At 47.0% G+C, this 25,045-nt stretch overlaps 1 protein-coding gene across 2 annotated transcripts; it reads left to right on the plus strand.

The window, feature by feature from the left end:
* Nucleotides 1-16,832: 16,832 nt before the first annotated feature.
* Nucleotides 16,833-24,688, plus strand: Eomes (eomesodermin). 2 transcript variants are annotated; one of them, NM_001427393.1, is made up of 6 exons: nucleotides 16,833-18,170; nucleotides 19,251-19,405; nucleotides 20,044-20,165; nucleotides 20,723-20,881; nucleotides 20,966-21,027; nucleotides 22,825-24,688. In NM_001427393.1, the coding sequence occupies exons 1-6, from the start codon at nucleotides 17,281-17,283 to the stop codon at nucleotides 23,561-23,563; spliced, it is 2,127 nt and encodes a 708-aa protein (NP_001414322.1). In that variant the 5' UTR covers nucleotides 16,833-17,280; the 3' UTR covers nucleotides 23,564-24,688. The 2 variants fall into 2 exon arrangements, with proteins under 2 accessions (NP_001414322.1, XP_063121721.1); XM_063265651.1 differs by having other exon boundaries at nucleotides 16,844-18,170; nucleotides 23,024-23,084.
* The last annotated feature ends 357 nt before the right edge of the window (nucleotides 24,689-25,045 follow it).

Here is a 25,045-nt window from a genome sequence, read left to right on the forward strand (position 1 = left end):
AAGATTGATCAATTGGGGAAGAATGGACTTTTCCATTATCCGATTTGATTAATAAGCTGTTTTCTTATTAGGACTAATTTCTAGGAAGTGTTTCAGGATTAGTGTTCACGGAGGTCTCCCTGTGCACTGAGGTAGAATGGTTCTAGGTCACGGGTTTGTACCCACCCCTCAGTCATTGTTGTCAACTTGACACAATCTATAGTTATCTCCAGGAGCCTCGGTTCAGAAAATGCCTCCATCAGATCGGTGTGCGGAGAAATTGTCTTAATTAATGGTTGATGTGGAAGGATCCAGTCCACTGTGGATGGTGTCACCTATGAGCTGGTGGTCCTGGGCTGTGTAAGAAATCTAACTGAACAAGCACTGAGAAGCAAGCCAGAAGGCAGCATCATGGCCTCAGCCAGAAGGCAGCACCCCATCATGGCCTCTGCTTCAGTTTTTGCCTCCACCTCCTTCCCTTGAGTTCCTACCCTGCCTTCCCTCCCTGATGGACATTAACCCTTTCCTCCCCAAGTTGCTTTCAGTCATGGTGTTTATCACAGCCATCGAAAACAAATTAAGACAGGGATCTAGCTTATAGCTTAGTTATAGATAGCTGTATCATATCACATATGCCTATGGGAAAGGCAGCCCTTCATGAATTAGAAAAAATATTTAAGGGCATCATAGCACTACATGGTACCTCCAACACTGAGGGAGTGGATGCAGGAGGATAAGGAGAGGAAAGGGAGTTCAAGGTCATCCTCAGCTTCGTAGTTCAAGGCCAGCCTGAGGTATGTGAAACCCTGCCTCAAAAAAGAAATAGAGAAGAAAAGTTGAAGTCTCTCCAGGCATGGTGGTCCACCCCTTCATCCCCACCACTCAGGTGGATCTCTGTGCGTTCCAGGCCAGACCATACTATATAGTGAGACCATTTCTCAAAATATAATACCACTACTACATAGTGAGACCTGATCTCAAAACCAATAATCATTTTCTAAATAAATAAAAGTCTGATACCAATCTGAAATGTGTTGCCACAAGAAAGAAAAAACCTGGAGGCGATACTTTCTTTTTTTTTATTTTTTTTATTTTTTGGTTCTTTTTTTTCGGAGCTGGGGACCGAACCCAGGGCCTTGCGCTTCCTAGGTAAGCGCTCTACCACTGAGCTAAATCCCCAGCCCCTCTTTTTTTTTTAAAGGGAAAACCAAAATATTTATAAGCATAAGCTAAACAGAGAAAACATTATAGGGAAAGAGGCTGTCAGAGGTGGTGGTGGGGTAAGGGAGAGAGGTTGTCAGAGGTGTGTATGTGTGAGGAACAGCAGAGGGAGGGGGAGAGGGACCAGAATAGATCATGTACATATGTGAAATTATAAAATAACAACATGAAAAAAAATAAAATAACAAAATGCACTAATAGATTAAAAAAGAATAAACTGAACTGTTCTGATCTTTCACCATAAACTAAATGATCACTTCTTCAACTAAGAGCAGTAACAGGGCCATGTCATAAAACTTGCTCTAAAGAGAGGCGTTCAGTGTCCTTACCTCTGGTGAGAAGCCCTGAGGAAGATTGCCTCCTGCTTTAAGGCACAAGTAGCTGTCCATCTTGTGGTGTCAAAAAATATTCCCTCCTCCTCCTCTTCTTCCTCTTCCTCCCTTCCTCTTCCCCTTCTTCCTCCTCTTCCTCCTCTTCCTCCTCTTCCTCCTCCTCCTCCTATTCCTCCTCCTCCTCCCTTCCTCCTCCTCTTCTTCCTCCTCCTCCTCTTCCTCTTCCTCCTCCTCCTCTTCCTCTTCTTCCTCTTCCTCCTCTTCCTCTTCCTCCTCCTCTTCCTCTTCCTCCTCCTCCTCTTCCTCTTCCTCCTCCTCCTCCTTCTCTCTCCACCACCCTCCCACATACATTATATACATACATATATGCCCCAACCCCATGCGCGCGCACGCGCGCGCACACACACACACACACACACACACACACACACACACACACACACACACACTTGTCTTTGAATGCCAGGACCCTGGCACGTAGGCAGTGTTGTTGGTATTTCTGGGCCATCCTCAGCTTGTTCCAAAAAGAAAGTGATTCATTTCTGCCCTTTAGGAACCAGGAATGGTTTTTACATTGTAAAGTCTTGGCAAAGGTTTCCTCTTCACAATAGGCAAGGGGAAAGGCTGCATTAGCTACCATCTGTCAATTATAAACCCTTCAAAACCAGGAATGACACCAAGCTAACGCATGTAGTGTAAATTTGAATGTCACTCATTCTGTGCATAGGCCTGTTAGGTTAGGCTGCCTTCATTCTTATTTCTTAGTGACATTAAAATATTTCATATCTCCCCATGTATCTTAGTCCTTTCCTGTCAGGTACTAAAATTAAAACGCTTTGACAAATGAATGTTTCTGTTATATTGATACATGACTCAGCCACTAATTTTTTTTTTGGTTCTTTTTTTCGGAGCTGGGGACCGAACCCAGGCTCTTGCACTTCCTAGGTAAGCGCTCTACCACTGAGCTAAATCCCCAGCCCGACTCAGCCACTAATTAATGTCAGTGTTAAATGTTCAATGTCAGGAACTGAAACTAGTACTATGGATTATAATAAGACTTCTAACTTTACCAAACAAAACCTCTGGGGGAATTAGCACATCAGTGTGTTTTAGCCAGAACTACACAATTCCAACTGAATGTGGTTTGAGAGCCTAAGTAGTGACAGACTCTAGGGGAACATATGGCCTCTGGTCAGAAAGCACCTGTATTTAGGTCTCTAACTCTGTCCCTAAAATGTACTCATTGTGTATCTCATCTCTGCCCCAGATGAAATGCAAGTAGTCAGCACACAGTAGTTCTAATAACTGAGGATGGTAGGTGGGTAGTGGGTGATAGGAAAACAGATACTAGATACTAGATAGGTAGGTAGGTAGGTAGATGGATGGATGGATAGATAGATAGGTAGATAGATAGATAGATAGATAGATAGACAGATAAGTAGAGAGACAGTAGATAGATGACATGATAGACAGATAGACAGATAGATGATAGATAGATAGATAGATAGATAGACAGATAGACAGATAAGTAGACAGACAAATAGACAGACAGTAGATAGATGACATGACAGACAGATAGACAGATGATAGATAGGTAGGTAGGTAGATAGATAGATAGATAGATAGATAGATAGATAGACAGACAGATAAGTAGACAGACAAATAGACAGACAGTAGATAGATGACATGATAGACAGATAGACAGATGATAGATAGGTAGGTAGATAGATAGATAGATAGACAGACAGTAGATAGATGACATGATAGACAGACAGATAGATGATTGATAGATAAGTAGATAGAAGATAGATAGATGATAGATAGATCATCAGACAGATGATAGATATGTATTGATAGATTAGATTGATGATAGATAGATAGTAGGTTGATATATAGATGAAAGATAGATAGATGATAAATACATACAGATATAGATGCTAGATAGTAGATAGATGGCAGATAGATAAATGATAGAACATAGATAGATGATAGATATGTATTGATAGAGGTAGATTAGATTGATGATAGATGGATAGATACATAGACTGATATATTAGAAAGAATGATAGATAAATGATAGATAGTAGATAGGTGATAGCTATGTATCGATAGATTAGATTGATGATAGTAGATAGATAATAAATAGTAGATTGACAGATAGATGAAAGATAGGTGATAAATAAATAGATTGATGGAAGATAGATAGGTAGTAGATAGATGATAGATAGTAGATAGATTGATAGATATGACAGAAGATAGATGATAGGAAGATAATGAGATAGAAAGATATGCAGATGGATGATGGCTTGCAGAAATTTAAAATGTAGAAAATGTAGCTGAGCTTCGTAATTCACAACTAAATGCAATCCTGACAGCTTGGAATGTCCTTTTAAGTTAGAGCATCCCTTCCTAACTCTAGAAGCAGAGGCAAGAGAGCTGCTTCCTTCAGCATATGAGTTCAAAGCCAGTCTGGGCAGCATAGCCATACCTCATCTCTGGAAAAACAAACAGTAACAAAAAGAAGGAAGTCCTTCCTGGATGCTGGAGGACTCTCAGAGGCAGTGAGTCTGTTCAATTCTCCTCCACCTCCTCTCCATCCTTTAAAGGGTCAGAGTAACAAGGAGAGAAAGAATATGGTGAAGGAGAGAATACTGCCTGTCACTGTTCTCTGATGGTGCTGGACTGAGTCACTGAAGGGGCTGGATCTTGTCCTCCAGATGTGTCATAGTTTGTTCAGAGACCCAATCGGGGCAATGACACACCTATGAAACTAGGAAGCACCTCCTCTCCTTTGTCACCAGACTTTGTCATCAGTTGCTCCAGTTGGTCTCTCAGGGGTAGCCTGTAGCCCTTCTAGATGATTTCCCAAGTTCCACAAGATTTAAATTGGATCCAACCTCCAGGGTATCTTAGGCCTCCATACTCTACAACCTGTCTATCCTTTGGTGTCTTAGTCCATTCAGGCTGTAACAAAGTGCCATAGGCTAGGGGCGAGAATGGCTTACAAACAACAGAGATTGATCTCTGGCTGTTCCTGAGCCTGAGAAGTCTAAGATCCAGGTGTTGGAAGACTAGCATGCTGCAAAGACTAGTTCCTTCTAGATGATTTGGATGCCATCCTCCTGCTTCTCAATGTGGTAGAAGAGACCAATAAGCTCCCTCAGACCTCCTCTTTGGGAAGTGATCATTTCTCATAATTTAACCGCATTCCAAAGAAAGCACCTCTTAGAGCCATCAGCTGGGGGGTTAAATTGCCTTCTTCTGGATTCTGCACACACACACACACACACACACACACACACACACACACACACACGCACACGCACACAGGCACATACACACAGGCACACACATACACATGTAACACATACACACACATGCACACACAGGCACACACATAGACACAGGCACACACATACACATGTACCACATACACACATATGCACACACAGGCACACACATACACATGTACCACATACACACACATACACACACAGGCACACAATACACACACACAGGCACACACATACAAGCACACACATATACATGTAGCACATACACAGATGCACACCCATGCACACACATGTAGCACATACACACATGCACACACACAGGCACACACACACAGGCACACACATACACATGTACCACATGCACACACATGCACACACATGTACACACAGGTACACACACAGGCACACACATACAAGCACACACACACAGACACACACATGCACACACGTACACGCACATGTACACACACAGGCACACACACACAGGCACACACATACACATGTACCACATGCCCACACATGCACACACATGCACCATATACATACAAGGAAGGGAGGAAGGAGCATCTTCTTTGTGATAAATTTTAAGCAGTTATTGTTTGAAATACTAAATTTTTATTGCTAAGTTTAATTTTCTTCCCAGTGGTCAAAGAAACAATATTTTACTTCCTTAACTATTTTAGTGAGGAAAGAGAAGTTTGATGACTTTTTTTTCAGAGTCAGACTTGGTCTTGAACTTGTGTTTTGTAGTCCAGGCTGACCCCACACTTAGGATCCTCCTTCATCAGCCTTCCACGTGCTGGCTTACAGGTACATTGCCCCAAGCCCAGTCTGAATATTTTTTCTAAAGGATTCCAACTATGATTTATAAACCTTTGTCAAATATTTTAAAAAGCACTGCCCATTTCATGGTGTCATTAAATAGACGGCACATACCCATAAATGTAAATATTAGTTTAAATTCCAACATGTCAAATTCTTTTTCTTTTTTTTTTTTTTTACTCCCACCTTCCCTCCCTCCACTCCCTTTCCTCAAATTTTTAATTAGCAACAATTGCACCTTGGATAATCTCATTGGCTACAATATTGCCACTGTGTTAAGCTTCATTAAGTCAAAAGACAAACAATTAAGAGGAAATGTGTGCAACCAATGACAAAGTGCAGCTCTGGGTTCCATCCAAGGAGCTTTCGCTAAACTTAAATATGACGTATGCTCATGAACATCCAGCAAGGCAAACGATGCTTCCTTCCCCACAAGACTAATAGAGAACTAAATAAATATCCCATGAGAGATGGCTCAGAGGGTAAGAGAGTGCTGGCTGCTCTTCCAGAGTACCCAGTTCAATTCCCAGCACCCACATGGCAGTTGACAACCCTCCATGACTCCAGTTGGGGGGCGGGGGGAGGCAACCCACGGGCATAATACACAGGCATGCATGAAGACGAAGCCCTCGTCATCCACATAAAATAATAAAAGTAATACTTCACCTCAGAGTGAATAATACTTTTTCCATGGCTTCAGTGGACAAACTCACTGAAGATCCAATAAAATTGTTACTATCGTATACAAATGGCGTGGAGTAAGATGTCGTAATATGGTGGCTCTATACAGGTGTTATTTATCCTGGCAGTCAGAATGAGGAGGCAGGGGAGTTAGGAGTCCAAGGTCTTCCTTGACTGCATAATGAGTTGGAGGCCAGCCTGGTCTACAAGAGGCCTTGTCTTAAAAATAAAAATAAATTACTAAATAAGTATCCCCCCTTTAGCAATTCTACTGCCAATAGCAGATTATCAGCAATGCAGGCTGGGCCAGGAGCTCTCTCAGCTTTCTCCAAGCTGTCACCTCCCCTTCCCTGTCAACTCTAAGGACAGCCCCCCCCCCAAGCCCATAAACTTAGCCATCTTCAAGTCTACTGCAAGTCACAATCTTTATCCAAAGCAAAACCAAGCACCTGGGTCTCGTGCACAGAGATTCTGATGTAATTGTTCTGGAGTGGTCCCCAGGCACCGGAACTTTTAATAACTACAGGTTATTTTAATAACATACAGGCCAAACTGGAAGCCACTGTATTACCCTGTTTAATTATTTCTTACACTCTCTTATCGGTGGACTTGGGCTATCTATAACTACCACCAGCTTCCCCAGGACCTGGGACTGACCTCCCCACAATGCAGTTTGTATGTTGGCACCCCACGATGGCCGGCACATACGCTACTCCATAGATTAAAATGGCGTAGGATGCTCCACCTCTCAAAAGGACTTGGGGTGGGATTTACAAAGTTGCTGCGTCTCTCCTGGGACCGGTTCATCACTTCAACCCCTAGCAGCCAAGCCCAGCGGGATGCTAACACTGTCGAAGGTCTCTTCCAGGCTCTCCTCTTTGATGTGACCTGGGGCAGTTTAGGGGGGGGGAGGGCTGTCTAGCAGATAACTCCTCCTCCCACCAGAGTTGGGAGCTCGGAACTTAGTCCCAGACCTTGTTTACCAGCTTCTGGGTGTCTCAGAGGACAAACAATAGGGTTTTCTCTTAGAGAGGGAAACTCCTACCGTGAGACCCAGGTGGGGATTCTGTGCTCTCTGAGCAAGTGGGGTGCAGAGTAGCTCAAAACTCGAGTCTCCCGGAGCTTCGCGCAGCACCCGGGACAGGACCGCAAGTTGGATACGCAGCCGCACCCAGAGTTCTAAAATCATCGAGCCAATACGAAATTTTAATTAAAAATGTTTACATAAAACCTATTTTGATCGTGTTCTTTCTCCTTCCATTACTAAACTTTCAAAGCGCTCCTCATTGTGTGCCTAGGTGTGCAAACGCGCTGGTCTTACCAGGCTCCAACTTCAAGGCGTATTTTAAGTGAAAACTGACGCAAGATGCGGATACAAAAGCGAGCAGATGGGTGGGGGACAGTTCAGGCGCACCTATGTCCTATATATAGTAGCCTCAGAAAGGACACACGGTTAAAATGAATCCCGTTTGCCTAGGGTTCTGGACACTGGAAGAAGCAGTAACCAGGCGACAAAAATGAAAAGGAAAAATGAAAAATGAAGAAAAGGAGGAGGAGGGAAAAGGAGGAGGAGAAAAGAAAAAGGAAGAAACTTCTGACAAATATTGTCAAGTATATTTTAAGTATATATTAAGTGTATATTTTATTAAGGTATTACTACGCATAACGTACTGTATTTTTGTTAGCTTCTCCAACTGTTGTGGACTCCATGGCGTCTAGTTACCATCTGCCGTAGAGGTCGGAAAAAACTTCACTGAGATGTTCTGGGGTCCTGTTTCTCATACCTTTCCAATCAAGAAAATCTGGTTTAGGTAGGCGTTTGTGGGGGATGGGAATGGGGGCGCTCCAGTATTGGTGGGCGTTCGAAGATGCAAGTCGTGGGGTGTGCCCTGGCCACAGTGGACTTAAGCGCTGGAATTAAGGCTGTAATTGACCCACCGCCCCCACCCACACTGCTGGAGCAGACCGGCGGTGTAAGAGCCACTTGGCCAACCCGGCGCGGTGCCCTCCCAGTGCCGAAAAGAGCTGGCTTCACTGCTTCTGCGCCACGGCAGCATCTTGCAAGGAGGGATTCTTACCAACTGCAGAGTCCCTGGAACAGAGCAAAGGACAGCTTCTGGCTTCCCCGCTGTCAGCCTAAGTCAGGCTAAGACTAAGAAACTGAAAGTGACATCTCAAGATCCCCACCAACCCTAGCCTAGAGCAAGCCTAGGGGTCAGAGGTGGGGACCCTTGGCTGGGAGAGGGAAGAGAAAAAGAAAGTTGGAGGGAGGGAGGGTCAGAGATCGAACTGGACCTGGACGTTGCCTCCCTGCAAAAGGCCCCACGAAAGATCTCCAGGCCCCCTCCCTCCCTCCCTCCCTCCCTCCCTCCCCCCTCTCTTCCTTCCTTCTTTCCTTCCTTCCTCCCTCTCTTCCTTCCTTCTTCCCTTTCTTCCTTTACTCCTTACTTCCTTTGTTTCCTTCTTTCTTTCTTTTCTTCTTCCTTCCTTTCTTTTCTGTGGGTTTGTTTGTTTGTTTCTGTTAAGGGCCTCAGAGTTTGAGGGGAAACTTCCCTAACTTCCGTCCCATTCTGCCTGACCTTGCTACCCACAGATTATACGCCCTTCAGTCGGTCACTTCATGTCACCTTCAGCTTCTTTACCCCTGAAATAGGGTCCCTCATGCCTATCTAACACAGGTAAAAGGAGAGACTTCCTGGGAGAAGGTAGGCCAAGACCTTGGCCTAGTTCCAGCAGGCCGAGGTCCCAGCAGGCCGAGTGGTCCCCTCACTTTATGGTTATTTCTACTTGAAGATTTTTCCACTGGAGTTATAGACCTATCGTTGTGTGGTACATCTGTAATCCAAGTATGTGAGGAGGCAGGGGGATCTCTGGAATTGCAGGCCAATGTGGGCTACATAGTGAAATCCTAACAAAGTACACATACATACATGCATGCATACATACATACATGTATACATACACACACATCCATCCATGCATACATACATACACACATATATCCATACATGCATGCATACATACAAACATACTCACATCCATCCATGTATGCATGCATACATACGCACACATCCATGCATACATACACACATATATCCATGTATGCATGCATACATACATACATACAAACATACACACATATCCACGCATGCATGCATACATACATACACTCATACATACATAACTATGGGTTGCAATTCGTCCCAAAGAATGGACAGTGGGGCTTGGGATGTAGCTCACTTGGCAGAATGTTTGCCAGGATGCAGGAGACCCTGGACCCCACCCCAGTGCTGTCAGGGTCGATATAAAATGAAGAACGGGCACTGAATGTTTGTCAGTTTGTTTTCTCCCGAATCCAACCCCCACCCCCTGTCCCCCAAACCCAAAGACTCACACTCCTCTGAGACCCTCCCAGCCCAGACCTTGCAGACCAGCTTTCTCTGCTACCCTTTCCAGCTGGGCACGGTGCACGTGGGTCCCCTTCACCTGTCTAAGCAAGGATGAGGGCTCCTGTATGAAATGCAGTCAGTGACCACCAGGGACCTGATATCAAGATATGGTAGGGAGGCCAGGCGCCTACAGTGAGCAGCTACACTGATTCTCTTTCTTGTGCATTGGGGAAGTCAGTCCCCAGCTGGATGCAGGATGCTCTGTGAGGACCGAGTGCTCCTTCCAGGTGCCTCTTCCCCAGTCAATGTGAGGATGTCGAACCATGTGCCCTGTCAAGGCTTCTAGCCATCCTGGCCTTCAGTAGATCCTCACTGCCCAGCTCCTCTATGGCTCACAGGAACCCACAGGGAGGTGATGCAAGGGGAAGATTTCTGCCCTTCCTATCCTGGGTTCCTGAAGCCATCACTCACCCCAAGCCTCCCCATCTCTCAACCTCTTCCAGGTCTGGCCGGTACCCAATAGGTGGAGAAGTAACCCTAATCTTAAGGCCCCATTTCCCGAAGCAAAGTCCGGTTTGGATGGGGCGGGAGGAGACCCTGGGAAAAACAGAATGCTAATGACCGTTTGAGTAGACGGAAGGCACGCCAGGGTTCGGGGCCCCAGACCCTTGCTTCCCTTTGAAGTGCATCTTTCCAGCGGCGCTCCCTAGAGAGGTCTCAGAATTTCAGCCCTCCACCCCAGAAATGGAAAGGAGGGGCTAGAACAGCTGGGGACGCCCTTCTACACTTCAGAGTTATTCCTGCTTCCTGTTGCCTTTGACCTCTCCCCCGCCCCCACCAGACTGGGGGGTCCCTGGGTAGAAACGAGGCTGGAGTTTGCTTGTCTTCGTTCAGCCTCGTGTCTTTGGGAAAAAGGGTGTCTGTCTAATGGAAAATCACAGAGCCTTCCTTTGGGCTTGGTGTGGTTGTTCTCTCTGTGCGCTGTGTTACTACTCCATTACGACCGGAGAAATAAGAGGTTCTGTTCCTTTAGGATTTTTGGTTTGGTTTGGTTTGGTTTGGTTTTTCCGAGGCAGGGTTTCTCTGGCTGTCCTTGAACTCGCTCTGTAAACCAGGCTGGCCTGATCTGCCTGCCTTTGCCTCCACCTCAGGAGTGCTGGGATTGAAGGCCAGCGACAGCCCAGGCCCAGAGACGTACTTGTGGTTTATTTAAGGTGCTTGGTCAGAGCCATGCACATCTGCAATGCTGAATGTTGCTTTTGTCTAAAGAGTCTAGAAAGGGGAAAAGATTCAACCTTTGTGTTTGTTGAGTTTTGTTTTTTGTTTTTGTTTTGGTTTTTTTTTTTTGTTTTTTTGGTGTTTTTTTTTTTGTTTTTTTTTTTTTGTTTTGTTTTGTTTTGCTTTGTTGCCCCCCACTCCCCCACTTGAACTGGTCTCATCCACCTCCCTCGGCTATCTGAGGGGCTGGTATATCTGCCAAGTCTTTGCCTCCAACACAGACTAGCCTTCTTTCCATTTCTAGCACAGGGCCTGGATAAAGATTCTCTCTGCCCCACGTCATTTTGGAGCCTTGGTTCAATGGAATGGGAGTGGGTGGGGTGGGGATCCAATGTGCAGAGACATCCCGAGAACCTGTGTCAGGAGAGACTTCTGAGGGAGCCTTTCCAAAGCTGTGCCTACTCTCCCAGTGATGCACAGTCTAGTTACACAGTGTGTGTGTGTGTGTGTGTGTGTGTGTGTGTGTGTGTGTGTGTGTGTGTGTGTGTGTGTGTTATTTGTACCTGGAGACAAGATAATGCTCTTAACAATCGATGCTGATGCTATTCTAATGCTGGTAGTATCTGCTGCCCACCCCCCCCCCCCCGTTTTCCCTATAGGAGATATTAGCACTGAAAGGGGGGACGCACGCAGAAGCACATGTATAGTCTTTGAGGGTAGAAAGGGTCTCTTAAAAAATAGTTTTTATCTCTAAGTCTAAATAGGGTGAAAGTTTCATGCCTATTGATTTGGAAGGGTTTGTCTTCTTGTTCTTTTAAGTACAAAAGTCCTCACCACCCTTTCACTTTAGTCCTTATGCTTACAGAGCTGAGAGCCTGGTTGGGAGCTCGGCTAGCTCTCCCAGTTCAGATGGAGTGGCCACTCTCTCTCCCTTGGCAGATGAGCGCCCAGCAAGTGCCAAGTTGGTTCGAGGAAGAAAAGTAAGGAGGACATGCAGGGGTCCTCACGGCTCCGGCCCCTTAGGCTTGCAGTAGTGAACCACGTGTTCAAATACTGTATTTGCTCAGAACAATTTGGGTTTTCACCTCACATGGCTTTTCTTATTTGTGTGAATAAAAGTTCTCCCAAAACAGGGCAAAGAGGCTAGGTGTGATAATTGAGCAGCAGCTAAGTCTTGATATTCACTTACAGTTAAAGAACAGCTGGGCAGAGATGGTCTAGGCCTTTAACCGCAGCACTGGGGAGGCAGAGGCAGGCAGATCTCTGAGTTCCAGGCCAGCCTGGTCTACAGAGTGAGTTTCAGGATATCCAGGTCTATACAGAGAAACCCTGTTTTGAAAAACAAACAAAAAAAGCCCCCCAAAACAACAAAAACTTTCATTAAGAAATGTAAATGAAGATCATAGACTTCCTGTCAGAGATTCCTGGCTATGCTATAGGATGCTAGATACTGTAGCATATATGTTATATATGCCATATGTGCTATATTTGGTATATAAGATATACTATATATGCTAGATACAATGTATTATATATACTATGTTACTATGTCTTTATATGAATATATAATGTACAATAAGGGTAATGTATAGTATATTATATACCATACTATACCGTAGGAGAAGTTATCATTTGTACAAAGAAACTTCTAGCATATGTGTTAACTTTCATTCCAGGATTCTCCTTCCTCTTCACCTTCACAGTGATCTAAGACTATACCAGTGAAGATACCAGTTTCACTTGCTTACTTTTGTTTGAAAAGGATACGTGAATTTACCATAATCCTTTGCTGCCCGCAGTTGTAGGTCTGAAGATTTATTTATTTTATTTTTAAAAGTAAATGTGATTATATCACCCTCATTCCTCCCTTTCCTCCCTCTAATTCTGCCCACCTATCCCCATCTCAAATTCATGGTCTTTGGCCTCCTTTTAATTGTGTGTGTATGTATATATGTACGTATGTGTATGTGTGCATGAAGGTACACACACACATACACACACGCATATACATATATAGGTATGAGTGGTCTATCTCAGTATGTATACTGACGTTTTGTTTTTAAGCAAAGCGATCCATCTATTTCAATGTCCCCACAGGAAAAACCTTAAATACATCCTCACGAAAGTGAAACTGTATGGGTGAGATTTCTCAAGGATTACTTGTCCTTGTCAAAATGTTTATTTTGTAGGACATTTTCTAGAAGGGAAAAGGGGGATATGGAGAGGAAGGATGGGAAGGAAGGAAGGAAGGCAAGCCAGCTTACAGTGGAGAAAGCTCCCTGTCCCTTTGGGAAACAGGGCTGAGGTAGTAGATCTGGCCATCAGAGAACAAAGGGGCGAACAGTGAACCTGAGACGCTGAAATAAAATGTAACATCAACAAAGAGAGGGCCATAGATAAATAGGAAAAGGACCAACTTGCCACAAAAAACCCATTGACATTTTCCCAGAGTCCAGGCAAAGTGCTGGTGACCCGTTAATGTTGGAATGTTTTCCTAGGGTTAAAAGGAGAGCATGCAGCAAGTCTGTTCAGAATTTACAAAGTGTTTGAATAACATGGACCGTGTTTTGATAACACATTTTTAGTGAGGGTGAAAATAATAGAATTTATTGGGGCATTTATATGGGCCCCCTTGGTTGTCTGGGGGATGGGGAGTGGATGGGCTTTAAACCATATATCATTGCACTGATCTGTAATTCTCTTTTGTAATTTATTCATGCTGTGTGTGTGTGTGTGTGTGTGTGTGTGTCTGTGTGTCTGTGTGTCTGTGTGTGTGTGTGTCTGTGTGATGCATGGTATTGCTGTGGTCCTCAAAGCCTCTTAGTTTTACTTTTAACAAATTCAGGCATTACTATGGTCTACCTATAAGGAGAAGAAGAGAGACCACAGGCCAAGTAGGTGTCATCACCAAGACGTGATCTGGTGGCACAAAGTTGGCATTGTTTGGGACAAGCAGGGGGTCTTTAACATGCTCACACCTAGACTTGGCTTTGGCTTCCTTCAGCCTCTAGAGGTTTCCTGCGTGCTCAATCTCAGGCTGCGAAGCATTTGAGTGAACCCAGCCACCACTGGGGTCTGGTACTGCCAGGGATCTCCTCCCCACTGCTGACATTTCTGTTCAATGTATCACTGTCTGTTAAGCCACAGAAAACCAGGCACCTTTCAATAAATGTCTCATTTGGATTTCACGAAGCTCGGGGTGTAATTGAAATCAAACAGCAAACAGAGCGGAAGGTCCTGCTATTTAATTCACCCAGGCTAAGTGAGGGCTGCCTGGCCCGTGCTTCTCTTTCTCTTCTGGAAAAGAGGACTTGGGTTTTACGGTGTGGCTGAGACACAAGAAAACATTGATTCTTTTACCTCTCTTTCTCTTTATTACTGAGGGGGGGGGGAAGCTCATCCCAAGTAGAAAATCATAGATGTGTCCTCCCCGGTGCTCCATAAATAATAGTAATAAAATATAAACTCATTATCATAGAAGTATTTGGTTTTTTCTCTATGAAGCTAGGGAGAAATATCTTTAGTTGAAACGGTGCTTTTCACCATGTTAAAGGGGAAGGCATCTCGTGATTGACAGTTACACTAAAATATAACAGCAATGTTAATATTAATAATAAATTCCCCCCAAAATCTCAAAAATCCCGGGTCCTGAAAGAGTTTCCTAGCGTTCTTGTTTTTGATTCGTGTTGGATTTCTCTTCATTTCTCCATCTGTAAAATGTGTCAGAAATCAAATGAAAGTCTATCTACTGAGGTGGGGGTCCCAGGAATCCATTCAAATCCTTGTTACACAGATTGAATTATACCGAGTCAGTAATTTGATGGCACTAGAAATGAACCTATGTGCCTTCCTTCATGAGCTTGCTCTAGGGGTAGGATAGAATGAACCCGGTTCTGATGTGGTTAGAGGGACAGCTGGTCTGAGTTACTTGCGCCAGAGTGCGTCTGAACGGTGCCCATTGCCTGTGGTTGCACTGTGCCATGCCAGTGCTTCCCGGGTCTCTTCAAAGTATTTTGAAGGGACCCTACTTCTGACTCTGTTATAATGCAAAACTGACATGTAACTTCAGTCACCCTCTCTGCAGATAACGTGAGATTCAGTCTCAGACCTACTCTCCCCTCAGACATCCTGCAGCTCAGGATGAGACTAACGCAGACTTAGAATCAGCACAGTAACTCCGGGCTGAGTCGCCAGCGCAGTGAGGCCCTTTCTTGGAACTCGCATCCCCCTTGTGGAATCATCACGTTGAATATCTCGGACTCTTTGAGGGGAATAAAAAAATAATTCCTAAGGTTTTTCTGCATCAAAACAAAACCAGAAACAGTAAGGTAACCTGGATAGGCTGCCATGCCAGAGCCTGAGACCAAATTCTGAGATCTCAGGGTCGAGCGCGCAGGATGCCAGCTCCCGGGTTCTTTGAACCAAAATCGACAATGGTGTCGTTCCAAATCGCTTGAAAACCTTTGCGAGCGCCCAAGACCCACTACACTTTCCTATCGAAATCCCACCCAGCATCCGAATCCTTAAAGGACCGCTCCACTCCCTAACCCGGGCATGCCCATGTTCGTGCTTCCCGGGGTTTGGACCCAGGTTGGAAAGCTTCGCGGTTCCACTGCTGGCGTCTGAGCGCTTAGCAGATCCCGCGGCCACCTCATCTGTTCTAGGCAAAAGTTTCCCGTGTGATCGCGTTCGGTTGGGGGAAGCAGTCCCCACATCTCGACCGGAAAATGCGCTCCTGGAGCGACTACTGCAGGCGTCCGTAATTGCTTATTAGAGGATAATGTTCAGGCTTCTCATCTTCAACGAAACGTTGTTCCCCTTCTGTAATAATAAAACAAGAAAATATGACGCCCCCGTCCTTGACTGTTTGCGGAAACGCAGGGGGGAAAAACAGGCAGCTGGAGCAAAGGAGCTTAATTCAATATCAAACTGATTATTTCACTAATTATTCTGCCTTCTGTATTGTGCCGCAGAGAGGCGCAGGGAATCTTAACTGCACAGCTGCTAGGGAACCTTTGTGTCTTGGTGTCAGTCCCCACCAAAGATGTTGGCGAAAGCGGGGCTTGGGGGAGGTAGGAAACATCCAGGGTTCAGGAAAACCGAGCAGAGGGAATTTTGTTTAAACTGTAAGCAGTGAAAGTGACTGCCTCCCGGAGGCCGGTTTTTGGTTGTTTTTTTTTTTTTTTTTTTAAAGCACGGTTGTAATATTGAATGCTTGGCTCTTTCGGTCTGGCTCATGTTGGGTCTTCGGCAGCCCACTTCAGAGGCTAGAAGCTGGGGTTTCTGATTCAGACGCGGAATCCTCTCCCCATCTCTGGAATACCAAAAGCTGAACACGAGGTTTCTCTCCACCAACTCTTTAAGTAAAAAGACCGAACAGAATAAAAAGCGGCTCCCGTGTGTTGAAGGCCAGGAAGTCAGAAGGAGGGTGCGCGCTGACACTTTGGGTCGCTCTCCCACCCTCCCCCAGATTTGCACACACACACCCAGGACCTGCGCCTTCCTGCGAGTAGGGAGCTTGTATAGACGTCTGTACCGGCCTCTAGGACCTGCCAAACTAGACCCGAGCTGAGGAATGATTCCTATGCCTGGGGTAGACCACGTTCGCAGACTTCAAACCCGTTTCTCCAGCGCCATATAGACACCGGGGATACCAGGATCCATTCTCACAGTGGGATATAGGTCCCCCAAAGACGCTTAAAGAAATACCAAACCGGCAATAACAGCCAAACAGGCTAAGAGAAAAAGAAACTCGAAGGCGAGCCGATCCAATTAATAAATACATAATTGAATTAGTGTCACCTCTAACAGCCAATAGCAAAGTCCCCTAGCCATGGGGCTGCGAAGCCCCTCCCTGGCCACACATATATAAGCAGCCAACCACAGCTCACAAGTTTCCAAGCGGTCAAGTAGGCCTAGGGATTGGTAGAGCCAGCCGAGAGGAAAAAGCTGGTTGCTAAACTCAGAGCTAAGTCCTCTTCTTCCTAGGTGTCAGTGTAGGGGTCCTGAGAGATTAGACAAGGAAGGAAAAAAGGAAGGAAGGAGGGAAGGAAGGAAGGAAGGAAAGAAGGAAGGAAGAAAGGAGACACCTACAACCCCGGGTTTGTTCCTTTGAGGAAGAAAAGGGACACCTACAACCCCGGGTTTGTTCCCTTGCGGAAAGGACTCTGGATTGGGGCGCGCGCTGAAGCTGCCCCGCAGGTCCGCAGGTGGGTAGCTCAGGCGAGGGAGGAAAGGGACATTACCTTACCCTCGGAAGAGGGCGCTGGCTCCCCCAGCCGGCCTTTATAACCAGGCCGCGGGAGGCGAGGAGGCAGCCGGCTGCCGTCTGCGATTCGCTAAAGCATGCAGTTGGGAGAGCAGCTACTGGTGAGCTCCGTGAACCTGCCGGGCGCGCACTTCTACTCGCTGGAGAGTGCTCGCGGAGGAGGAGGAGGCGGAGGAGGGGGAGGGGGAGGTGGAGGTGGAGGGAGCGCTAGCCTCCTCCCCGGTGCTGCCCCCTCGCCCCAGAGGCTGGACTTAGACAAAGCGTCCAAGAAGTTTCCGGGCAGTCTCCCGTGCCAGGCGGGGAGCGCAGAACCCGCAGGCGCCGGAGCGGGGGCCCCCGCGGCCATGCTCAGTGACGCGGACGCCGGGGACACCTTCGGCAGCGCCTCGGCTGTGGCCAAGCCCGGGCCCCCGGACGGCCGCAAGGGCTCCCCGTGCGCGGAAGAGGAGCTGCCCTCCGCTGCCACCGCCGCGGCCACGGCGCGCTACTCCATGGACAGCCTGAGCTCGGAGCGCTACTACCTCCCGTCGCCGGGACCGCAGGGCTCCGAGCTCGCCGCGCCCTGCTCGCTCTTCCAGTACCCGGCGGCGGCCGGAGCGGCCCACGGATCGGTGTACCCCGCGTCCAATGGTGCGCGCTACCCCTACGGCTCCATGCTGCCCCCCGGTGGATTCCCCGCCGCCGTGTGCCCGCCCGCGAGGTCGCAGTTCGGCCCTGCTACGGGCTCCGGGAGCGGCGCCGGTAGCAGCGGCGGTGGGGCCGGCGGTCCTGGAGGCTATCCCTACGGCCAGGGCTCTCCGCTCTACGGGCCATACGCCGGAACCTCAGCAGCCGGGTCTTGCGGAGGACTGGGGGGCCTAGGGGTGCCTGGCTCCGGCTTCCGCGCCCATGTCTACCTGTGCAACCGGCCCCTATGGCTCAAATTCCATCGGCACCAAACTGAGATGATCATCACCAAACAGGGCAGGTGAGTACAGGGTGAAGGGGCCCCTGGCGCCGGGTTGTCGGCTCACTGTGCGCTCTGCTTTTGACTGTTTAAATGCGTGCTGTAAAAGGGGACAGGACATCATATCTCCAAACTCGCGTCCCCGTTCATCCTAACGCACACCTGTGGCTTGGGCTCGGAACCCCACGTTACTCTCCCCTCTAGTCACCTTCACCAGGGTTGACTGGGAGGGGGAGGGGGAGGGGGGGAGGAGGAGGAGGAGGAGGAGGAGGAGGAGGAGGAGGAGGAGGAGGAGGAGGAGGAGGAGGAGGAGGAGGAGGAGGAGGAGGTGGAAATTTGGGAATGGACCCTTGAGGGCGGATCTGCGTGACCCGCTGGCTCCTGGGTTTGCAGCCTGCGATTTGTGGGCGGAATGGGGAAAGAGGAGCTGGCTGGAGCTGGCCGCGACCTGCGCACAAGTGCTTGAAATGCGGTTGTCTAAAGCTGCGTGACTTGGTGGGACGCTCCTGTAAGAAGAGCAGAGAGCAGTCGGATTTGAGCTGGTGGGTGGGGAGACAGTTTCTGGAGCCAGGCGTTTGAGGGGGGTGGGGGCTGCTTGCGGCGGGGAAGGGACCAGAAAGTTCTGGCACACCCTCGAAGCGTCAACAGCTACTTCTTGAAGAGTGGATATTGGGAGACAGGGACTCAGAGAAGACTCGGGATGTGTGTGTGTGTGTGTGTGTGTGTGTGTGTGTGTGTGTGTGTGTGTATGTGTGCGTGTGTGTGTACGTACAAGCGGGCGCGCGCCAGCCTAATGTTTTCAGTCACTTTTGCCTTTAAAAATAATTTTCGGATTTTCAGAAAGAAAACCAGCAGGCACTTGAAAGACCCTATTGCGTAGATGGATGTCTCAGAAGCACTTGAATTAGGGGGGGAAAATGATTTGGAGACTTTTCAAAAAAAAAAAAAAGTCGGTTTAAAACATTTTCTTAGTTTCAGGCCGTAGTGACCATTTTTTGTTTGTTTGCTGTTTATTACAGACTCCTAATGTGTCCGGGGGGCCAGAGCCGCTCCTGGACGCCCTTACTGAAATCATTTCCTCTGCTTCTGTTCTTTGCACAGGCGCATGTTTCCTTTCCTGAGCTTCAACATAAATGGACTCAATCCCACCGCCCACTACAATGTGTTCGTGGAAGTGGTTCTGGCGGACCCTAACCACTGGCGCTTCCAAGGGGGAAAGTGGGTGACGTGCGGCAAAGCGGACAATAACATGCAGGGTGAGGAGAGAGGAGGCCTGGGCCGGAAGAGATCTGAGCTCCAGTGCTGGACCGGCCGCATTTAAATCAAGCTTGTCACCTCAACCCGGGGCCTGGAGATGTTAGCATTGTAGCTGCCTTCTGCTGCCGGGGAGAGATTTGCTCCGTCCTTTTTCTTGTTTCTCATTATATATCAAACCTTTACCTTGACCCTGTGAGGCTATATTTGAGAAATGAAGAGCCAAATGAAGTTCTGGGTTTGGGGAAAGTTCCTGGGAAAATGTTCCTGGCGTTTTAGAATTCTCTTGAGAAAGCCTAGGCCACCTTTAACTTAATCTAGAAAAGTTAAGTATTCGGTGAGGCACTTCCCCCTCCAGCTTAAGGCCTCAGACCAGCAGTCAAGAGCCATCTCCCCTCCTCTGGGCTCTGTTTTTCAGTTTGGAGACGTTGGTGATTGGAATACTTTGATTAAGGAAGGCTGGAAGCACCCTGGCCCAGGCGGGCGTGGCCGGAGTCCCGCTGGGAGCCACTGATTTGGGCAGGCAGACCTCCCAGGGGGAGCAAATCCAAGCCTAGCTAGAGCCAACCTCCTCCCCAACCCGTCTGGGGAAAGGCTGTCTCCTTTCACTTGCTTATGTTCCCCTTCGTTTTCCTCTTAGGCAATAAGATGTATGTTCACCCAGAATCTCCCAACACCGGCTCCCACTGGATGAGGCAGGAGATTTCCTTTGGGAAGTTGAAACTTACCAACAACAAAGGCGCTAACAACAACAACACGCAGGTACGGAGATTGGAAGAGCCGGTGTCTTCTGGCCTCTTGGACGGCTCACCCTCTTTTCCCTTTTTGTCAGAGTGCTTGATTAAGTATTCACACTTGTGACTTGGCTCCCTTTTAAATTTATTTACCTCTGTCGATTGCACTTTCTTACTGTTAAGCATAGAAACATCAAAATAAAATTTAGGGGAGGAGGGAGCCAAAAGGAAAGAATATTTATCAAATACACAGACACTCTGTTTTTGTTTGGGTTTTTTTTTTTTTTTTTTTTTTTTTTTTTTTTTTTTTTTTGGTTTGTTTATCTTGGGGAGTGGGTCTTGTGTATAGAGCCCAGTCTCAGACGCTTCGATTACAGATGTTCAGAGCTAGGACTTTTAAGGGTCAAAGGTGTTAACCCCAAGGATCTTAAAAGAATCTTAAAAAACAAACAAGAACCCCCTCCCCCCCCCAAAAAAAAAGAGAGCTGTGGGGAGCAAGCAAGACGTCCTATTTCAAAATGTCCAGTTTGTTAAACCCTGCTTTTTAGACCTCTGAGAGTCTCTCTTTTTCTGTCTTATCCCCAGATGATAGTGTTGCAGTCTTTGCACAAATACCAACCTCGACTGCACATCGTGGAAGTCACCGAGGATGGTGTGGAGGACTTGAATGAGCCTTCCAAGACCCAGACCTTCACCTTCTCAGAGACGCAGTTCATCGCCGTGACTGCCTACCAAAACACAGATGTGAGTGCCCCACCAGCCACGGGAGCCTCTCCAGCTAGGTCTAGCGAGATAAAGCACTCAGTTACCATTCTTCTCCCCATCTAGATTACCCAGCTAAAGATCGACCATAACCCTTTTGCCAAAGGCTTCCGGGACAACTACGATTCGTAAGTACTACCTGCCTTCACGTCCCGCATGGTCGTCTCCTTTTAAAAGACGGAGTCTATATTCCAGGCTGCCTGCAACTTGCTGTGGCATTGACGTGACCTTGAATTTAGGATCTTTTTGCCCGGTCCCCCTAGCCCAGAGCTTACTAGCATGGGCTGCCACACCCAGGCTTTGTGTGAGCTAGACAACCATTCTGTCTATTGAGTTTCTTCTTCAAGCCGGTTTGCTGGGTCACCTTTGTACAGGAAATGAATCATCATTTCCCTGAGGACATATTTAGTATGGCATTTTATATCTGAGATTTTTTTTTCTTACCTATTTTCCTGTTTATTTTTGCTAACACACACACACACACACTCACACACACAGAGGCATGTGCAAACACACACACATACACACACATACACACACAACTCACACACACAGAGGCATATGCAAACACACACACACACATACACACACACATACACACACCGGTGCTGGGGATTGAACTCAGGGCCTTGTACATGCAAGGCAAGCACTCACTATGGGGCTATAGCCCCAGTCATATTTTTGCATATTTTGGCCTTGAACAATCTTGCTTCAAAATTTTTTTAAAAACAGGTTTTGTTAAAGGATGTTCAAGGCTTAAACATGAAGTTTCCTTTTCTTTTCTACACTTAGAATTTTTTTTAAGAATCTCCATTATTTATATCCATTTCCCTTTCATTTGATCGAACATTTATTTATTTATTTATTTATTCATTTATTTATTTATGGGTTTGGGGTTTTTTGTTTTTTGTTTTTTGGTTTTTTTTAAGTCGTTGTTTCTCCATGTGGCCCTAGCTGTCCTGGAACTCTCTCTGTAGACCAGGCTGGCCTCGAATTCAGATCCACCTGCCTCTGCCTCCAGGAGCTGGGATCAAAGGCGTGTGCCATCACTTTCCAGCCCAACTTTTAATTTTCTTTTAAAAAAGGGTCTTATTTTTATTTTTAAGTGTGCGTATCTGTGTCTCTGTGCTGGCATGTGCTCACGCATATGGGTGCCTGTAGGCCAGAGGTGTCAGATCCCTCAGCACTGGAGTTCCAGGTGGCTGTCAGCATGCTTCTAACCCAAGGCTAGTCTTCCTCAAAAGCAGTTCTTCACTCTCCAGTTCCTGATCCAGTTTTTAAAGAGTGTCACTAGCAAATCCCCCCCACTTTTGTGTTCCAAGAGGGGAAAAAAAAAAAGGACCGGATGTGTTTTCCACAGCATTTGACTATCACAGCCCTGCTTCTTGACGCACAGTTGTTGTGTTACCTGCTGGCATTCTGACCTCCCGACTGACTAGGGAGGGTTGCTTTAGTCCTTCCTGGTTAAGCACTCATACAGGAGATTTTCCATATTTACCTATTTCAAGACAGGGTCTCGAGTAATTCAGGCCGGCCTCGAACTCAGACTGTCTGTGAGGCCCCAATGACCTTTTACCTCTGACCTCCAGGCTCCGCCTCCCCAGAGCTGGGATCACAGGCCTCTACGAACTTGAATGTAGAGCCACAGACAGAACCTGGGCCTGTGTCCATGCTGACAAGGCCAGGCTTCTACCCAATGATACGTCGACAGATCCCGATTTCCCATAGGAACTATCTGACCCCTCGTGGAAATGTCCTTTTAAGGAGTGGGGAATCCACTCTGTCCTCCTAGTTCGTTCGACACACCGGCCTGCTCAACTCAGAACGGTCTGCAGAACAAGGCTCTAGCTTCTGGGAGGCAGCGCATCTGGGGACAATGTGGGGGTTGTCCTTTTTATTTTTAAGTGTCTCTCTTTGTATTGTAGCATGTACACCGCCTCAGAAAATGACAGGTTAACTCCATCTCCCACGGATTCTCCTAGATCCCACCAGATTGTCCCTGGAGGTCGGTACGGCGTTCAAAACTTCTTCCCGGAGCCCTTTGTCAACACTTTGCCTCAAGCCCGATATTATAATGGTGAGAGAACCGTGCCACAGACCAACGGCCTCCTCTCACCCCAACAGAGCGAAGAGGTGGCCAACCCTCCCCAGCGGTGGCTTGTCACTCCTGTCCAGCAACCTGTGACCAACAAGCTAGACATCGGTTCCTATGAATCTGAGTATTCATCCAGTACATTGCTCCCATATGGTATTAAGTCCTTGCCCCTCCAGACATCCCACGCCCTGGGGTATTACCCTGACCCGACCTTCCCTGCGATGGCAGGGTGGGGAGGCCGAGGCGCTTATCAGAGGAAGATGGCAGCCGGACTACCATGGACATCCAGGATGAGCCCACCTGTGTTCCCAGAAGATCAGCTTGCCAAGGAGAAAGTCAAAGAAGAGATTAGCTCCTCCTGGGTAGAGACTCCCCCCTCCATCAAGTCTCTAGACTCCAACGACTCCGGGGTGTACAACAGCGCTTGCAAGAGAAAACGCTTGTCACCTACCACCTCCAGCAATGGAAATTCACCCCCCATAAAGTGCGAGGACATTAACACTGAGGAGTACAGTAAAGACACCTCAAAAGGCATGGGGGCATACTACGCCTTCTACACGACTCCCTAAAGAGTTGTTTTAACCTCTAACGTCTTTCCAGATGGACCTGGTGGTGTTTCGTTGTTTTCTTTGCCTAGGTTACCAAAAAGACTCTTGCCTTCCACCTTCCAACGTATCCTGTTTTGTGCAATTCTCTGAGAGAGGGTGCCAAAGCTTAACCACGGGCCGCAGGTAACGCACTGAAGCAGACCTAGCCGTTGTGTTTTTGTTTTTGTTTTTCTTTGTAAAAATAAAGCTAATGGAGGACTCTCGGGAGTATTTTAAAATTCAAAGGTCGTTCAAGGTGCTGGATTCATTGACAGGAAACAAGAAACATTCAGAGAAAGCAGGCTATGAAGAGAGAGCGCCGGGTGCTATGAATTCAATGAATTTCAAAAACAAGAAAACATGGAGGAAAAAAAAAAAAACGTTGGCTCTCATTTCTACTCCTCCTAAATCTTTTAAGAAAACAGCAGCCCAGAGGGTTAAAATATTTTTGCTTCAGGAAGAGAAGGGTTGGCTCTTGAGTTCCAACAGTGGACTCTTCACAGACATCTTCAGCTGAGGGGCTAAAGGGGTGGAGCCTGAGAGTCGAAGGGGGAGGAGCCCCAGTGTTGAAGCGGCTAGCCTGCCATTCCTTGCCGAATTTTGGAATAAACCATTTGTGATTGGGCTGGCTCTGTGTGGATGGGATGACCGCCAGAAAGCCGGGAGGGTCAGAAAGAAAGGGAGAAATTAAGTATACAATTGTATGTCTAGACACCTTAGAACAATCTGGAATATATTGTACAAGTTCAACTGCCTAGGTATCAGATAAAAATAAGGTAAAATTGGTGCTTTGGCGTTGTAGAGAACTTTCAGAAACACAACTGCAGTGTTAAGAGGGGGAATCCATATCTTGGAGATATTCTGTCTACTTAGTACTCAGCTGCCTCCCGTACTCACTTCTACCACGCTTAAGGGATAAAAACAAAAAAACAAAAAAACCCCAGCTCAATCCTCTTTCCTTGGTCATCCCCACTTCCCTCTTCAGTAAATGTGAAAAAAAAGTTGCAGTATGACGTCACAGTTCCTATAGGCTTTCTAGAGATTCTGAATTTTTATGTACAGTCGTAAGTCATTTTTAATAAATGTCGTTCAATAAGGGAACGGGTATAGCTCTGTCTTCTGTACTATGGGTTTTATTTAATTTTGTTTTCTTCTTCCTCTTTTCCAGCGTGACCCCCCCCCCCACCTTGCCCCCTCCTTAGAAGGCTCTAAAATCTTTTAACTAGCTACTGTGGTCGAGAGCGGTGGGCAGGGAGTGCTTCTCTTTATCTCCACAACCCAAAAGATGAACGGGATCTACTTCCTCGCCCCACTAGGAAGTGTGGACAATGGGTGTTGGCTGGGGGGTGGGGGGTGGGGAAGGAGTGTTTGCCCTGGAGATGCAAGATTGTGTTCTGCAGGCTTAATCCTAGCTTCCTATCCTCCGCCCTGGCCCTTAGTCATTCAGTTCTTTTCCTGGGTTTA

This window comes from Rattus norvegicus, chromosome 8 (assembly GCF_036323735.1).
Source record: "Rattus norvegicus strain BN/NHsdMcwi chromosome 8, GRCr8, whole genome shotgun sequence".
Classification (NCBI taxonomy): domain Eukaryota; kingdom Metazoa; phylum Chordata; class Mammalia; order Rodentia; family Muridae; genus Rattus; species Rattus norvegicus.

Excerpts from the sequence above, each read along its gene's own strand:
- Eomes (NM_001427393.1), top strand. The coding sequence starts at position 17,281 with ATGCAGTTGGGAGAGCAGCTACTGGTGAGCTCCGTGAACCTGCCGGGC. Across the intron at positions 18,171-19,250 it reads ATCATCACCAAACAGGGCAG|GCGCATGTTTCCTTTCCTGA; the intron begins GTGAGTACAGGG and ends TTCTTTGCACAG. Across the intron at positions 20,882-20,965 it reads CTGCCTACCAAAACACAGAT|ATTACCCAGCTAAAGATCGA; the intron begins GTGAGTGCCCCA and ends CTCCCCATCTAG.